We start from the raw sequence: 14851 nt of genomic DNA on the forward strand, positions 1-14851 counted from the left end.
ATGACAAAAAGGGAAGGGAGACTTTGATGGCATTCTAAAAGTGCTTTTTGATATAACTTCCTAATATATACATTGGTTATAAATAATTTATCCCCTAGGGAATAGAGCACAACAACACGTATACATCAATTTAAAGTATATGGACAAATTTCAACCTTAAGAATGAACTTTCGAACCAGGATAAGAGAACAAGCGAGTAGCATTTTGGCAACTCAACTCTGCAAGTTCTTCCGCAGGCATCTCGAGCAGCGCGGCGACATAATCCAAAACCTGAAAACCAATTGTTATATTTCTTGCATAATTTAGCTACAATATCCAATGTTACCACTGTTCAGAAAATGTGAGTACCTACAAACACGGTAACTATGAAATGAAGTGCTTCGTGGAAAAACATTGCTTGGTGAATTACCGCTGCAGTCTATATTGTAAAAGGTGTGTCTTGTAAAAAGCCTACATTGTCAATTGATAAGCCAATAAAACTTAAAGAGGAACTTGTTCTTCAAGACACCAAATTGTGAACTTAAGGGGCACTAGATTAGGTGAGGTTATATGGTTTAGATTTGAGTTCCCCAGTGATACTGGAAGATGAATCTCTAGACTTTTGGGTTTTTTCGGTGTTCAATTTATCTTTTTGTATAATGGAAATCTATTATTATTAAACCTTTTTCAAGAGCTAAAGTTTTTTTTTCAAGAAAAATAGGTTATTGACTGGCTTCTTCGTGTGTTGATGTTCTTCAATATCTTTATTTCATGTATTTGCAAGCCACATCTTCTGCTAACTCTCTCAGAGGGAAACCATTAGAAACCTCCCGCTCTTCTGCTGGCAACTGTATGCCATGGTGTTCACGTATACGCTAGACTCTACAAAATTAACTGGCTAGATTTCCAGTGAGGAGTGAATTTATTTTTCCTTCCAAATTGAATAAGGGAGAAGACCAAATTGACTTAAAGAATGTAAACAAGCAGACATAAAGTTGATGGTGAACCATGCCCCAAGTGCTGAAGGTTGTATGTAAGTTCTTGAATATCAATGATGCAATTATGAACCAACAACTCTTACCTTGTGAATGTTAGCAGGATGATTCAGGGCATCCTTTGTTGGCTCAGAACCTGTATCTTTGTGCTGGTTCTGTGGCTCTTCTGGATTTAAACCATAAGTAGGAACTTCTAACAAAGAATCTGAGTCCAACTTTGGCAATGCATCTGGTGCATCAGTCTCGATCAAAATTCTGTCAAGAGGTACCTAAAATGAGAGCCTATAATTTAGTAGACAATCTTTGCAAGCTAGAAACAAATGAAATCTATTAGCATAATAGCTTATCTACTTACCGATTTTACCATCTTCTTTGCCTTTTGCTTTTTCATGGTCATAAGAAATCCAGAAAATGAAAAGTAACAATTAAAATTTGCAAGGCCGGCAACCATCTCTGCAGATCCGAGATATGAATGCAAAATAACACCTGCTGGGAAAGGTCCAGTGCATCTGGCCATGAAATTCCGTGATATTTATGTGGAATAAAACAAAAGGTGCACAAAACTGTCAACTATGTCAAAAGGAGGATCACAAAAGACAAAACTATGATTATTACTGGGATGTGAATATCTGAACCATTCCTGTGGACAACACAGAGGCATACTGGAAATAAAGATCTAGAACAATTCACATATTAGAGACAGAGAGAGGAGGAAAGGAAACAGGGAGTAATCTGCTACTACTCAACGTGAAGATATAAAAGCTCTTGTATGCATAACATATATAACCTACTCCTGGATCAAATTCGAATATTCAGTCTAAGCCAACCAGATCATATATAGATATATAGGTAAACCAATAAGCATGTACGGTACTTTTCTATTACAGAAATATCTTCTCAAAAATATTTCCATGAAAAAGGAAACAGAAAAATGTTCAATATAGGTTAGAGAGTTTGCCCAAATAAAACATTTCGTGAACAGATAGAAAATTAATAGCAAAACCCTTAAATGGAACTTACTTCAATATATCCAAGAGGTCTCCAAAGGCACGTACACAATGGACACTAACTGGTCTCTCTAATTCTTTGGCAAGTTCAAGCTGTTCCTGGAAAACTTCAACCTATGGTGGAATTAAGAAGAAAAAAAGAACTGTCTGACTGCAGGCATGTTTGACATAGTGGCTATGCTAGTGAAGGATATAACTGAATTGGCAAGAAAACTGAAATAATGACAAGAAACAATATTTGCAATAATCTTATCCATCAGATGGCTGAACAAGATCCTCTAATGCTGTTCCACTTCAATCAAAGAGGTTGCATGAAAAAAAAAAAGAACAATAAAGTAGCAAGCAGAAAAAAAAAAGTTCCAAAATTTAAGCTGGACATGCTGGACAACTAAACAGAAGATTGCAATCAAGCATACCTGCTCCCCAAATTCAATAGTCTTGCCATGTGAACCCTTATCCAGACCAATCTGCACAATAAATCATATCAATTAGAAAATATGACTTGTATGACCACAACATGCGTAGCGAAACCAAAAACACTTTACCAAACACAAAGAAAGCTCAAGAATAGATTCTACAATAAGGAAATTGTAAAATTATATGAAGGGAAAAAGCAATGAGCAAGTATTCGATATCAAAAGGAAGAAGATAAGAACTAAGTGCAAACTGCAAAGCTTAACACAACTCTCATCACACTGTCGAGTATATTTCAATTCTAAAACTCCAATATGGTATGATATGATTTCATTAACAAATCGGTCTAATTTACTTCAAGCGGTTCTTAAATCAATATCGTACATTGTAGCGAGTTCTGATACAATAAACATGTACAAGTTGACTACCAAGAATCAATAACCAAGACCAAAAGAAAAATAAAAAGGAAAAGGAAACAATAGTGAACTCACCTCACCAACTGCAGCTGTAGGTGTGTCGGCAAAGAACGCTTTCAGTGATTTGAACCAATTAGGAGATCTCTCGGCGACAAACCTGCTTTAACACATATGTAGGTAAGACTTCAATCCATCTAGGGATCGTAGAGAGATCGAATACGAAATCTTCGACAAGACTTGCCAAGGATGTAGGCCAAAGCAGGGGATTATGGAAGGGTACTCCTCCGCCATCTGTTTGACGATATGCCAATCCTTCTGCATCAGATAAAAGATCGCGGGTGTCAGAATTTTCGTCTAATACCGAGATCAAGAAAGCATCCAAAACCGTACCTCGGAGACGCCATTGACAACGAAGCGAGTAACGCCGGAGTCAAGAGCCGCGCGGATGAGCTGGGGAGCGACGGCCGAGATCCTCGCGTCTTGGAGGTGGCAGTGGGCGTCGAATAGCCTCACCGCCCTCGCTCGGCACACACCGCTCATCTCTCTCTCTCTCTCTCTCTCTCTCTCTCTCTCTCGCTCGGCGGGGGTGGGGGGCGAAGGACGATTTAGACGGTTAGATTTGGCGTCCATCAACTCCAGCAACACGAGCCTGCTCAGCCCTGGGCCTTAAATTCGGAAGCCCAAAGCCCATTATGCAGGCCGGCGTTATAAGTTTGTCTTTAACCAAGCTATTATGAAGCAATAAATTCCAAAGTCTAGGTTTGACAAAGTAGTTTAACTTCACACCTGAATTAATGGATACCAGAGCCAAACTTGGCCCAAGTACGGATGATATATATATATATATATATAGTAGAACAAAATGCATGGACCGAAGTGATCAGCTAAACGCAGTAGGCCCCATCATCACCACCCCACGGCCGAAGCGCCGTTCACATGCTTTTGCTTAACATCGCATAGACCTCCATCCGCAAACCACGGTTGTCCGCACCCAGCAAACAACAAAGGATTATATTACGTAAATTAGAATGAGATCCCATTATAAAAACATTAAACATAGACATAATCCAAGGTTCCAAAGAGGAGTGGAATTGTCGTAGTAGGTTGGCGATATATTGTTATAATCTATACATTACATCAACCGGATGTAAACTACCAAAGTTTCGAGTAATCCAAAATGCAGCTTTAAGGACATGTAGTCCTTTAAAACACAGGGCTCGCCGGTTTGGGTTTATGCACTCTTTTCACTTTCTATTTTATTATTTGTGTTAATATTTTTGAACCAAGCAGGATGGACTACGGACTTCACGTGCACCCTGCATGATACCAGCATCCAGTTATGCAGTCAGGGTAATTAGTGCGAGCGAGAGAGAGAGAGAGAGAGAGAATTCATGCTGCTGTAGCAGGTCGGTTGTTCTGTTCTGGATAACCACGATAACCGAGGCACATTTTTTTTGAATCATTACTACGCATCAACCCTGACTAGAAAACTTAGAGAGAGTGAGACACAGAGATGGAGGAGGCCAAAATTTGAGCAGAGCAGCAGGCATGCAGCTACTGGTATTCGCTAGCTGGGTGTCTAAAGCTGCTGCCATATGGCCCTATTTATTGTTTTATTTGCCTACCTACCTCATGTGTCTATAAACCTTATTCTTAAGGATCCATATGAATTTAATTTGAAGTGCGTGTATGTTATACATGAGAGAGAGAGACAGACGAAGAAAAAGAAGTAGAAGATAGAAGACGAATAGAATACATGTGGCCCATCTGGTTCTTTATTACTTATAATCCAAGGTTCTCCGGGATCGGCTCGTTTGCAGCCCCAGCTTTCAGGAACTTCGATTTTTGATAGCCAGACTGGAGTAAGTTCGTGCAGCGGGGGTTGGACAAGAAGTCCGGGTTATAAATGCTTCCGAGTGACACTAGAGCTGCTACTTTGTCCGGGGGTCACTAGTAGAACAAGTTGGTCACTAAAGCCAAGAGGTGTCGTCGTTCTCTCCCTGGCCCGGTGGTTCAACTTGGCTCATCTCCTTCTCCCACACTAGCTTCAAACATGAATACAGTATATAAATAAGAAATTTGATATAATTTTGTATCAAATTATTGGATACACAAAGAGTTGGTAATTATCAAGTACAAGTACCATTGTAATACATGACAAGGCAGTGGGTGTTAGTCAAAGCGGCGTATATATATATATATATAGTTATAATCTTATTGTCATATACCCGAAGAATTTTCTTTTAAAAAAAATCCTCACTCCTTAACTTTAAGAGTCCGTTGGGTAGATGACGCCTAAAATAGTTAGGAGAACAACTTCGGCAGTAACTTAGTTTGTAAGAAATCTCGACATACATCAAAATGCTTTCTGCATGCCAAGCCAATGTTACAGAAGCTTATACACTATTCAGGAAATTATATCTGACCGTAACAGGAAGAATAAAAGGTCATGGTTTTCTCTTTTGCAGCAAAACCCTCACATTTTGAATCTCTTTTTCTTTTTCGGCTGTTTACTAATTCCTTATATGGTCACACTCACACATCTTCAATTCTAGATAAAGGGATGGCTAGAAATGTGTGAAAAAGGTCCATTCGTTTCATTCAAATTACTCGAATATAACCTTGTAGCAATGATTAACTATATAAAACTAGCATTTGATACAAATTTTTTTTTAAAAAAACCATGTAGCAGTGATTATATAAAAATAAAATTGCGAACATAAAATGGTGACATTGTAACATGTAAAAGAAACATGACAAATAAATACCAGAACGGACGAGATGGAATCAACGAGATAAAACAAAGGCGGAATTTTTTCCTTTTCCTATTGACCAGATGGTCCCTTGACTGTCGGGTTATCTTCCGTTTGAGCAGATAGCATAAAAATATGACTAACTTCCATGAGAAGCATTTGGGCCATGTCCTTCCACATATATTTTGTTACTTCATAGACAAGACCTAGAAGATTTCATCACCTATAAATGTTAACACATTCATATCTCTCTCTCTCTCTCTCTCTCTCTCTCTCTCTCTCGCTCTCTCGCTCACTCTAACCCATTTTCCATCATCAACAGAAGAGGATAGATGGAGAAGCTCAAGTCTTCCTTTAGATCTTTCCAAGAAGCCATCTCCAGCATAAAACCTACTCATCCTATTTGCATACACAAGTCCAGAACCCAGACCTGTAGAGGTGATCCATACTCCAGCATCAGTTATACCAACTGCGATGCTTCCACTTCCTCTAATTCCTCTTCTTCTTGCTCATTTGGGTTATCCCAACCCAACCAATCCGCTTACCAACAAAACCATTCTGAGGAGGATTTGATTAATTACAACAGGATCACAACTCTTCCCAGCGGCCCAGCTGTGAGCTATGACAGGTTCTTCTTCTCCCCTTGCACGACCAAAGATATAATGGAGGAGTTCAAATCCGAGATGGGTCGCGAAAAGTTGCCACCCTTGTACAAGGAGAGCATGCCAATGGTCATGGTATCAGATGACCCATACCATGATTTCCAGGCATCCATGAAGGAGATGGTGGAGGCGTACAAGCTCAAAGATTGGCCTCAGCTCCAGGAACTGTTGCATTCCTACCTGAGATTGAACGAGACGAAGACCCACAAGACCATAGTGCTTGCGTTCTATGATTTGATCATGCTCATCAAGCCGCGAGACAATAATGGCTTCTCTCAATCCCTCCCTCTCACTTCCTACCTCGACATCGATCCCTACAAGTAATTACTACATGAGTTACTAGTCCTACCTTCAAATTTCTTTGGCTGAAAGGTCTTGTCGCTTTCAGATTTGCGATACGATGTATGAAATGTCGATTAGTTAGTAATTAACAATTCTGGTAGGTGTGACAACTTTGTATTCTTTGCGATTGGTGAGAGGACGTGGCTGGTGACTAGCTGTAATTATGTACCAAGAAAGCTATAATGTCTCTTCCACAATCTTATGCTCCTCATTTTACCTATTCTATGGAGTGAGTAGTTCTCGAAGAGAATATCTTACGTGGGGTCATTAACTGTAAATATAGCCTAGTTAACACTTCCCTTAATTTTAAAATCTTTCCTTAATAATAATACTACACTATGACACTATGAATAGATCTAAATATTTTTTTTTTAAATTTTAAAATCTCGATTTTAGTTTCTTCCAAATGTTGTTCTTCTCCATAAAGAACCTATTCTGATATCCTAAACTATAACTCCATAAATATAGTATAAATATGATACACATTTTAAATTAAAATATTACTAAATAATATTATATTCTCATTTGGTCGCTGACAATAAATCCTCGCTACGCCCTCTACTACCTCATGTTTGAACCGGAAAATTAGCCCCTCCTTTCGACATCGAAAGGTAGAGAATTAATGGAGAAATGAGAGGACCACTTCATTCTACTAAACAAAAGTTAGAAAGAGCTTGGATTTTCTGTGGGTATCTTCATGCATGTTAACAGTTTTCGTGTAATTGCCGGGTTTCTAAGGAAATGTTATCGATCTCAAGGTTAGGCAAGGAGGTCAATAGTAGATCAGCAGGTGGCAACTCGGGTGTGACGGCTTACCTGTAATGTAAATTAGAAAGCTTAGGCATAACGCTAATTAGCAGCCATTAACCATCGTTTCTGAAGGTGCAATGCTTTGATTACTTTGCAACGCCCTTGTAGAATTAACTGTTTTATTTAAATAATAGTAATAATCGTATCTTTTATCATGTAGGACATTTTAATAGCTAACCAGCTGCAATTATAAAGGCATGACAAAGGACCCTAGTGCCTTTTCAATTTCATGATAAAACTTTAGAAATATATGACCACCATTAATGCATACTTGGGAATATCATAAAGATTACTAACCTCCATGACGGCTACAAGTTTTTGATGTTTGCCCATCAATAGATTCACTTATTTTGGTAAGAAAGTTTCTCTCTCTCTCTCTCTTATCTTTCTATCAGTTTGCTTTTATTCAAATAATTTATATAAACAAAGAAGCTAAAATATTAATTGTCTGTGAAAACTCTTATACAATATAAGAGCAATCTCATTGGCTTCTTTGTTGAATGTAAATTTGTGTTATATTTCTCTGCTATCTACCACTTATAAAAAGTCTGACTAAATGATAAATTTCTTTTTCTCTCATTGGGTGACAACTAGTTACCAAACTTTGCTATGACAAAAATAAAAAAGTTACCAGAGTTGGTCCACCTATGTAGACTTTGTCATCTGAGAGAGTACTATAGTCTACAAATAAATAGCTAGCTAGGTACTTTTGTTAGTTGAGTCTCATAAAATGATAAAATGGCTATAGAGAGAAAAGATTATCCTAGCAGGAAACAAAGATCTATCTAAAAGCCCTAGATGGAAATATAGTACATATCTAGCCACAGCGAAATATTTGGCAAGTACTACAATGCTATACATGTACGGTAACAAGATAATATATTTTACAACATCATATAAGTTTGAGCATAACTGTAGAAGTTGCATTGCTGCACACTAGTTGTGTCATTTTGTGCTAAAGATAGCCATTGGATAATATTCACTTTTGTCTTATGTTGCATTCCGCTGAGTTGCATTGATTGCAGAATCTTGTGTTAAGGAAAAAAACAATCTAACCTCTGTGCTGAATTTAAAGAGATAATAGGAAAAAAGAAAATTTTAATTACAGGTAGAATTCTATACTCTAGCTAATTTTTATATAACTTTCTTATTTATTTTTTTTTATGATACTTCGACACTCTCAATTGTCTAATATTTTTTATTTACAAAGACATGCAACAAAATAATATTATACATAACAACGGGAGAATACTTTTTAGAGATTTTATTTAGCTAATTAGTTCAATCGTGTAAGCATCTCCGGAAATAATAGGATTAATTTTAGTTTGGCTATGCATTTTTAATTTAAACATTTAAATCCCATATGGTATACTAAAATGTAATAGTTAATTATTTTTATAGAGAATTTAATAGGCTCTCCAACATTCAAAATAAAATCAGAATTTTAGATGATAAAAATATAATAAATACGTACACATACATGTATATATAATGTTTATCATATATTTATTTATTTTTAAAATCTGATTGATATTAGTTTATATATTAAAAAAATTTATTTAATTTTCTACAAGTTTATTTCTAATAAAAATATCTTAATTTAACCTCTAATTTAATCAAATTAACAAAAGAAATAATTATACTAGTCAAACCATAATATGTGAGTTAAGTCAAAGAGAAAAAAAAATATGATATGGTTTGTGTCAAATATAGGTAGCATTGAGATTATTGGATTGGTGGAGAGAGGATCCTGATGGCTACTTTGTAACCTAAATAATAATTAATAAATAAAATGAGGACGACGTCTCTGTTTGAAACTTTGAGCTATGGTATATAAAACCAGTTCAGCCTGGCGACCGACCACATGCGTAGAAGATGACTGCCACGTGCTCTGTACCATCCTGAAAGCTATCCGATAACTACCCCCCCTCCAAAGATATCAGCTTTAAGACTAATCCGATATCAATCTGTGTTAATTAACCAACTCGGATTCCGACCTTCATGCCAAGGAGGCAAGGAGCTTCTGCCACGTCACCGATCCGTCTTACCTTGAGATTGCCTGTCGTACACGTGGCCTCGGGAGGGACGCAGAGGATCTTTCAATCCACGCAAGCTGACATTTCATGGGATCTGGCCTTTTTAATAAACCTAGACCAGACCGTTTTGGTTCCTCTCTGCAGTACTGTCCCACCTCTCTTTACAAAAGTTAAATTAGTAATTAATTTTTTTTATTTACAAATATATGATAATTAAATGGAAGAGAAATAATGGATTTAAATCCATCCATCTTGCTTTAGATTAGTATTTGGACAGTAAACTGGTTTGAAAATAAACCTAAACTACATCCAAACGCATTGAATCATATGGTACACGTTACACGTACGCACAAAAAGTCTTGTGCTGAAGTTGACTGGTGATGTATTTATTATTAATTAGCCCGCTGGGCCTGTGAAAGGATAATTATACACCACTCAAAATGCTACCTTCTTTTCTTCATAAGCAACTCACGACGTGTATCTGTCCACTTGTCTTTAATAAGAAGATAGATCAAAACATAGTAATAAGTTAATTACCCTGGCAACTTATATCGGAAATTAAAGAATGTACAAGTTTATTGACTGAAATTATATGATTGGTCCTGCTTAAGTACTTTTGTAATTGCTTGTGTCAAGCATACTTATAGACTTTCTTTATTTATAAGAAAATTTGTATTTAACAACCTAATTTTTTAATAAATTTATAATTAATATTTTAATTATTTGTAAATCAAGTTTTATATTTTAGTAAATATGTGCGTAAAGCACTGTTATATTAGATCTATTAATTAAATTATTAATTTAAATTAATTTTACTAGAAAGATAATAAGAATGTCATCTGACTAAATAGTGTTAGTATAAATATAATTCAAAATACTTTTTGCGTATAATTTGATTTATAAATAATGAAAAATACAATACAGACTGTAAATCATTAATCAGTTAAAATGTACTTTTAAATCTATCTCGTACCTATATTTGTTTAAATATGTATATATATATATATATATATATATAAAAGAGAGTACATGGTCACTCTCCTATTCCATAGCACCGTGCAAGCCTAGGCCTGTGAATAAAATGACCTCCCAAGTGGAGTTGCTTTCAATTTTAATGGCATGGCTCCCTTCACGTGACGCCACCCTGTTCAGGAGTAATAATATCTGTACATGTAGATCTAGTGGTCCAAACTTTCAACAAATTAATAACGGTTAATTTTCATACAAATGAGCTAATTAATTATAGATCCATAATGACTTTGATGCCCTTAAATCCCTCTACTAAAGTTAATATAAAAATAAAAGAGGGCCTAAATGTATATATATATATATATATATATATATGCTTAGCATATAGCACAGGAATTTGGATTCTCGTCTGCAGTTGGGACGAAGTAGAAGTAATTGGCGGGCTCATTGGGCTCTTCCTTCTTCTTGGGCTCCGTTGCTGGGCCCACCGAGATTATATCAGTGGGCCAAGATTTTCTCAGTTTCTTTACGACGGCCACTGGATCGACGGTTCCGACCACCGTCATCTTCTTCTACGTTCGTGTCCATAGCCATGGAATCTATCCCTGTGGAATTAATAGAGAAAAAAGAACTCGACGGGGGTTAATTCAGCTACTAATAGAAAGACTAATTACAAGACGGAGGAGATAAGAAAATAAAGTTGTGATCATTCCATCAAGTGTGGAGACAGCCTTCATTGCCTTTTGTTTATCTTTATCGTCGTGCAAATGTAATTTCAGGATAATTTTCTGAAACATTTAACTCAACATTAGCATTCAAATATAAATAGTTTATATATATACACGATTATATAAAATCCTCACCTTCATGTCCCAGACTCTTTCAGCAATAAATCGAGAAATAGCGAGGAAGAAGCTAATTAATGGAGGTGAGTATTATTAGGCTTCATATGAGACACCCAAGACCCCAATCAATCAAACAAATCAACATCCCAGCATCTATTTAAGATTTATTTTCTATGCAAATTTAATTAACTCTTTTGTTCCTTATTGGAGTTTCTTGCTCATAGTTTCTTAACAGCTTATAAACAGCAGATCTCTTTTACTCTCTGACCTTTACCAGTGATTTAAAAATAAAAATAAAACGAGCTTCATACTTGATTAAAAAAAAATGAAGAGCTTAATTCTATCAGAAATGGAGAAAGACGAACAAAAAAACAAATGAGGAGGTTAAAGAAACAAAAAATGGGATGTGATGAAGACGTGGCACCCATTGCGTTGCGTCGCATAGCACAAGTTGTTTATTTAATTGAGCAATGATTCATTGCATCATTTGTCTTATTAATTTCTTTAGCACGCGTAATGTCGAAACTCGAAAGAATTGCCGTCATTTCGAATCACAGAGAGAAAAAGGAAATCATTAGTAATTTTGAGTTACTAATGATAATGATTCATTGCATCATTGTTTCATTAGGTGGGTAGGTTGCAACTGGTTGGTTGGTGAACAGAGACAGACTCAAGAGTAATCCTTAGTGGTTGCTAATACTTTTGCAAGCAAAAGATATGGAAGCACAAACGTAGACATCCATGAAAAGTTGTTCGTATAATGGATGGAACGCTTAGGGATCTCATTTCGATGATGGAGACATTTTATCAGGGCCTTTTCAGAGTTCGGACTTCGGATTGAGGCTCGGATGGACTCGAGTAAATCTAACAAGTTCATTAGGTTGAGTAAATCTAACAGACTCGAGTAAACCTATAATATTATGACTTATAACTCCTTTGTCCGATTTATATATTGAAAACAATTAATTTCTTTTTATCTAACTTATGGCCTATTATAAAAATAAAAAAAAGTACATCAACAGAAATATCAGTAAAATTTAATTATCTTTTTCAGTCATCGAACAATTTTACAATGAATGTTACATAAGAACTATCACTATGCATAATTAGGGGTATAAATGAGCTGAGATTGAGTAAAACAATTTTGGATCAGATCAGACTCGATTTGAAATTAATTTTGAACCAAATATTATGTTCATGTTTAGCTAAGCCTAAGCAAGCCAACTTCGGCTCAAAATTAGTCTGTGAGTCAAAATTAACACCTTAGGCTGCGCTCAGTTCTAACTGAGCCACAATCAAGCCGAGCAACCTCTGGTTTATTTTCCCAGCCTAAGTTTAACGGACAGAAAGAAAGGTCTTCATTTTTCGTGTTAATGGTCCAATCAATGCCGATATATATGTAGTCATATAAAGTTATAAACATCCACTGCGTGCCAGACTGCCAGCCCAAGGCGTTAAGTAGAATCAAATGAATATGATTTTGTAGGCCCATATCTTTCCCCTGAGATTAAGTCTTACGGGGAATCCAAAGACAAAACTCCCAGGTATTCCTCTACTTGAGTTGTTAACTTAGTTGATTTAGTTACAATTCAAAGCCTCAAAGTCTCCGTCATACAACGCATCCAGTGGACCTAAATCTGCCCTTGGATGCAAGCGAACTGTACACATACACTGCAGCTGTCCCTGTTTGGTTCCACCCTCTATTTTCTTCCTTGCTACTCATTATTGAACTTAGCTTGGCCCATTCTTGATGATAAATTCTGGTTCTGCCCTTTAAACCACATATATTTGTCACTTCCTAGATTACACACTATTAGGATATTTTTATATAACACCGTATATTTTTAATGAACTGTGATTAAGAGCGATTTATGGTTGAAACCACCTTTGCTTATAACTTTTGTATCAGTCTTCAGATCTCTAACAAAACGTCAACCTTTGTCTTCCTTATCCCTTTCAATATCCCTGATTCAAAGTGATCTCATAAAATCCAAATTTCCTGAAGAGTACTTTTTCTTGAGGGAATTTTAGAAGTATCGCAGTTGTATCTATTATCTTATCCAAATATTTAAAACGTACAGTAGCTTAGAAACAGAGCGTTGATCCCAAAATCACTAAAACGTGGGGTGTTCTTTATAAAATTGTAACACGAATGCTATCGGACTTAATCTAGATTGAGGAAAGGAATTAAAACCAAAGCGTAAGTTTTCGGATTAATTAAGGCATGATGGTGGTATAGTATAACGCACTCTTTACTTCATTTCATCCCTTGTCAATGCGATTATTTAAGCTCCAATCGTATGGAGGGCAGCCTGCGGGTTGAGACATCACATCGACATAAATCATGCATAATTTAGTTGCCAACTATATTCTATGCACCTACGCTAAACTTTTGCTATCGCCTGCCTCACGAAGACAAGGGAGGAGCTCCTCGTAATTCCACCCTCTCCAGCCTCTTCCAAATTAGAACTCCAGATAAGTATACAACGCGTCTCTCTGGAGATCCATCAAAGAAGAAAAGAAAAGGAAAAAGAAGATGAGTCCAAGCATGGCGAAGAAGAGGAACAACTCCATCTTTTCCCTCGGCGGCTGCGGCTGCAAGAGCTACCAATCCGTGTCTCTTCCCGTCTCGATCTCCGATACGTCGGACGAGTCCACGCCCAATCTACGTAAATTTACCAACTTGTCCTCCGCCTCCACCTCCTCCTCATGCGAGGAGGTGGCGGCGGGAGACGACGCCGACGTCTCCGGGAGCAACTCTACCTTTTCTGGCCTCCTGCGCCAGCTCAGCGAGCTGGAGCGGAGCGTGCTTGCGTTTAGCAAGACTCTCTCCGCTCCTCCTCTTCCTCCTCCTCCTCCTCCTCCTCCTCTTCCTCCTCCTTCTCGGCTTAATAGAGAAGGAATAGTAGAGAGGAAGAAGAAGAAGAAAAGTCACAGGAGGAGCAAGAGCGAGGGCGGAGGAAGGGTGGAGGAGAGCGTGGCGGTGGTGAAGGAATCGGAGGATCCGCTCGCCGACTTCCGGAGGTCGATGCTGCAGATGATCATCGAGAATGAGATCGTGACGGGGGAGGAACTGCGGCGGCTCTTGGGTCGGTTCTTGACGTTGAATTCGCCGCAGCACCACGGTCTTATCCTGCGGGCTTTCGCCGAGATCTGGGAGGACGTCTTCCTTGCCGACGGGCAGTCGCCAGAGTTCTTCCGCCCTACTTACTACCGCCGGTATCCACCACCTCGGCGACTCTAAAAAGTTGAGTCAATCTTAATTAACGATCAATCTATGTGAATCCTGTCCTCTTATCCATTTCCCGGTGTTGTTAATTTCAATGCATGTTCTGGTTTTTTAGATTTCATTTTGTTCATGTTTCTTTCTTATCTAATCTGAGGAAAAGGAGAGAGAGAGAGAGAGAGGGTGGGAGGGAAGGACGTCGATTTAGTTGTAGATAGTGAGTAAATGAAAATAATGAGGGCTAATTAAAAATTAGTAGTGGTAGTTGAGAGTTGAGGTGAAGAGGAAGAGGAATCCCGTGAGTTGTGCTGACGTTGGCTGGTTGGTGCAAAAGACAAGCACAGGCAACCTATTCTAAACAATTATACGCTACCCCTCTGATGTGATCCAAGATATT

General features: G+C 37.5%; 2 protein-coding genes across 3 annotated transcripts; one reads left to right on the forward strand and one right to left on the reverse strand.

The window, feature by feature from the left end:
• Window positions 1-131: 131 nt before the first annotated feature.
• On the reverse strand, window positions 132-3410 carry LOC140762240 (uncharacterized). Of its 2 annotated transcripts, XM_073099914.1 has the most exons (8): window positions 3202-3408; window positions 3053-3126; window positions 2887-2968; window positions 2398-2448; window positions 1995-2095; window positions 1330-1483; window positions 1061-1243; window positions 132-270 (listed from the first exon to the last, which is right to left on the reverse strand). In XM_073099914.1, exons 1-8 carry the CDS (start codon window positions 3349-3351, stop codon window positions 157-159), a joined length of 909 nt encoding a protein of 302 aa, XP_072956015.1. In that variant the 5' UTR covers window positions 3352-3408; the 3' UTR covers window positions 132-156. The 2 variants fall into 2 exon arrangements, with proteins under 2 accessions (XP_072956015.1, XP_072956016.1); XM_073099915.1 differs by lacking the exon at window positions 132-270 and having other exon boundaries at window positions 1067-1229; window positions 3202-3410.
• Window positions 3411-13539: 10129 nt separating this feature from the next.
• On the forward strand, window positions 13540-14573 carry LOC140762819 (uncharacterized). Its single transcript, XM_073100775.1, has one exon. The coding sequence runs from the start codon at window positions 13765-13767 to the stop codon at window positions 14470-14472; it is 708 nt and encodes a 235-aa protein (XP_072956876.1). The 5' UTR covers window positions 13540-13764; the 3' UTR covers window positions 14473-14573.
• The last annotated feature ends 278 nt before the right edge of the window (window positions 14574-14851 follow it).

This window comes from Typha angustifolia, chromosome 7, assembly GCF_048772165.1.
Source record: "Typha angustifolia cultivar Huaian chromosome 7, ASM4877216v1, whole genome shotgun sequence".
Taxonomy (NCBI): Eukaryota; Viridiplantae; Streptophyta; class Magnoliopsida; order Poales; family Typhaceae; genus Typha; species Typha angustifolia.

Bases quoted from the DNA above. Each gene is read 5' to 3' on its own strand.
- LOC140762240 (XM_073099914.1), bottom strand. From the start codon at position 3,351: ATGAGCGGTGTGTGCCGAGCGAGGGCGGTGAGGCTATTCGACGCCCAC. The intron at 2,096-2,397 runs GTATGCTTGATT...ATTCCACCATAG, and splicing joins CTATTGAATTTGGGGAGCAG to GTTGAAGTTTTCCAGGAACA. The intron at 1,244-1,329 runs GTAAGTAGATAA...CTCTCATTTTAG, and splicing joins CAAAGAAGATGGTAAAATCG to GTACCTCTTGACAGAATTTT.
- LOC140762819 (XM_073100775.1), top strand. From the start codon at position 13,765: ATGAGTCCAAGCATGGCGAAGAAGAGGAACAACTCCATCTTTTCCCTC.